The 3,388-nt window shown below is 25.4% G+C and overlaps 1 protein-coding gene across 1 annotated transcript; it reads right to left on the bottom strand.

Annotated features, from left to right (window-relative positions):
* Nucleotides 1-446: 446 nt before the first annotated feature.
* Nucleotides 447-2,360, bottom strand: EHI_188610 (heat shock protein 70, putative; the record flags this gene model as incomplete). Its single annotated transcript, XM_001913967.1, has 1 exon — nucleotides 447-2,360. One exon carries the CDS (start codon nucleotides 2,358-2,360, stop codon nucleotides 447-449), a length of 1,914 nt encoding a protein of 637 aa, XP_001914002.1.
* Nucleotides 2,361-3,388: the final 1,028 nt, after the last annotated feature.

Raw genomic sequence — 3,388 nt, 5'->3', positions numbered from 1 at the left:
TCATTAATATTTCTAAAGTATTTAATTATTTAATTATTATTCATTAATCTAATATATACATTTAATATATTTTTAATATCTTTATTATACAATTAATATTGTTAATAAACTTATTACTGTCTTACTATTTTCAATTAATGAATGATTTTATTAATACATTTAAATAAAATTAAATGTATTACAATTATATCATATTCATATATATTCTATTCATTATTGAATATTATCATTTGATGATTCATTAAGTTAACATAACAATTTGAATATTCATTATTGTTATAAATGAAAATTTAACAAATGAGTATTAATGAATTTAACAAATTATTTTAATTAAAATACTTTTATTTTATTATTCTTTATTATATTTTTTATTATTTTATTTATTAACCAAATGATTTTAATTAATTACTTTTCTTATTATTTGTACATATTCTTTTCTTCTTTATTTAATCAACTTCTTCAATCCTTGGTCCTTTATTTTCTTTTTCCGTGTTTCTAGTTCCTGTAAATCCTCTTCCTCCTTGAGTTATTTTTGAATAAATCTCTCCAATTTCTTTTTCAACTTCTTCCTTTTTCTTCTCATATTCTTCTTTACTTCCATTTTGATTGTTATCAACCCATTTTAAATTCTTTTCTATTATTTCTTCTGCTTTCTTCTTATCTTCTTCACTTATTTTATCTCCCATTTCTTTAATACTATTCTTCATTGAATAACACATATTTTCTATTTGATTCTTTGCTTCAATTCGTGCCTTATTCTCTTCATCTTCTGCTTTATATTTCTCTGCTTCTCTTATCATTTTATCAATATCTTCTTTACTTAATCTTCCTTTGTCATTTGTAATAGTAATTTTATTCTTCTTTCCACTACTTTTATCTTCTGCTGTTACATTTAATATTCCATTTGCATCAATGTCAAATGTAACTTCGATTTGTGGTACTCCTCGTGGTGCTGGTGCTATTCCTGTTAACTCAAATCTTCCAAGTAAATTACAATGTTTTGTCATTGATGCTTCTCCTTCAAATACTTGAATTAATACTTCTGCTTGATTATCTGCATATGTAGAAAATATTTCGGATTTCTTTGCTGGAATTGTTGAATTTCTAGGAATTAATGCTGTCATAACTCCTCCTGCTGTTTCTATTCCAAGTGTAAGTGGTGCAACATCAAGTAATAACACATCTTCTGTTGCTTTCCCTCCGGTTCCTGTTAATATAGCTGCTTGTACTGCTGCTCCATACGCAACTGCTTCATCTGGATTAATACTTTTATTTGGTTCTTTCCCATTGAAAAATTCTTTTAATATCTCAACGACTTTTGGAATTCTTGTACTTCCTCCTATCAATACTACTTCATCAATACTACTTTTATCTATTTTAGCATCTTCTAATACTCTTGAAACTGGTACAATAGTTGATTTAAATAAATCAATGTTGATTTCTTCAAATCTAGCTCGTGTAATAGATGTATAAAAATCAATTCCTTCATATAATTGATCAACTTCAATATTAGCAACACTTGCACTTGATAATGTTCTTTTTGCTCTTTCACATGCCGTTCTTAATCTTCTAACAGCTCGTGCATTCCCACTAATATCTTTCTTATATTTTCTTTCAATTTCACCAATAAAATATTTAACAAGTCGATTATCAAAATCTTCTCCTCCAAGATGTGTATCTCCATTAGTTGCTTTAACTTCAAACACTCCTTCTTCAATTGCAAGAACTGATACATCAAATGTTCCTCCTCCAAGATCAAATATCAATACTTTCTTCTCTCCTGAACTTTTTTTATCAAGTCCATATGCAATAGCTGCTGCCGTAGGTTCATTAATAATTCTCATCACATTCATTCCTGCAATTGTTCCTGCATCTTTAGTAGCTTGTCTTTGAGAATCATTGAAATATGCTGGACATGTAATAACTGCATTCTTTATTTCTTTTCCAACAAATGTTTCTGCCGTTTCTTTCATTTTACTTAATACCATTGATGAAATTTCTTCTGGTGTAAATCTTTTAACTTCTCCTTTATATTCTACTTCAATTAGTGGTTTATCATGTCCATCATCAACTACTTCAAATGACCAATGTTTCATATCATTTTGAATAGTTGGATCGCTAAATCTTCTTCCTATCATTCGTTTTGCATCAAATACCGTATTTTTAACATTCATTCCAATTTGATTCTTTGCTGCATCCCCAATAAGTCTTTCTGTATCAGTAAATGCAACATATGATGGTGTCGTTCTATTTCCTTGGTCATTTGCTATAATTTCTACTCGATCATTTTGCCAAATACCAACACATGAATATGTTGTACCTAAATCTATTCCAATACCTAATCCTGTGTATTTACTCATTTAATGACTTCTTTACTTCAGACTTCCTTTATATATCATTCTCTCCATTTCTATCATGTTTACGTGGTTCATTGTTTGTGCCAATCTTTCATTCTTTCTACTACTCATTTACTCATTGCTTTATCATTTCCACGTGTTCTTTTGTTATTTATAACATTATTCTTTCTTTTCATTTAAATAACATTTATATTAATTCTCTAAAAATACAATACCAAATAAACATTACATAATGAACAGTAATAATTACTTAACGACATTTTAATCACACTTAACAAATGATATGAGAAATAAGAAAAATAACCAAGAGATAAGAAAATGAATGGAAAGACTCAAATAATACTAAAAGTATAACTAGTCAAATAAGGCAACGAAAAAAGCAAATAATTGAAAAAGAAGAGAATGAATGATATAAAAGAATAAAAAGAAAGTAAAAAGTAGATGAAGATGAAGAAAGAATAAAAGTAGAAAGGAGAGAATATAAAAAGAAAGAAGATAAAGTGTAATAAAACAAAAGAGATGATAAAAGAAGAAAAGAAGAAATAAAAAGTGTATTTTTATTGTAAAAATTAGAAATATGAAATAAAAGTGTCTAATTTAATTATGTAAAATGATTAACAATATTGGGTACGAAAATTAGCAAAGAAAAAATGCATCTAAATAATTTGCAAAAAAGAAAAAAGATGCAAAATAATTTGCATCCATAGAATTTTCCACTTTATTATATTTTGCTCCTAAAAAAAATAAAAAAAATAAAAAGTATGATAAATACAGAATATATATATTTATGTTTATATTTTATTATCAATTGTATTCATTTTGTATGAAATATTAATGAAATAGATGATTTGATTATTCATATTTATTTTTATATATTTATTCTTTTATTTATATGTTATTTATCTATCGTATTTTTATATTTATTTCTCTGTTTATATTATTTATATCATTGTATTCTTCTTATTATCTATATATTATTATATTATTCTTATTTTATGTTTTTTATGTTTATATTCTTTAGATTTTCTTAT

This window comes from Entamoeba histolytica, genomic scaffold (genome assembly GCF_000208925.1).
Source record: "Entamoeba histolytica HM-1:IMSS scf_1104750519137 genomic scaffold, whole genome shotgun sequence".
NCBI classification, from domain to species: domain Eukaryota; phylum Evosea; order Mastigamoebida; family Endamoebidae; genus Entamoeba; species Entamoeba histolytica.
The sequence above is the reverse complement of the archived record's forward strand: the minus strand, read 5'-3'. Positions and strand labels throughout refer to the sequence as shown.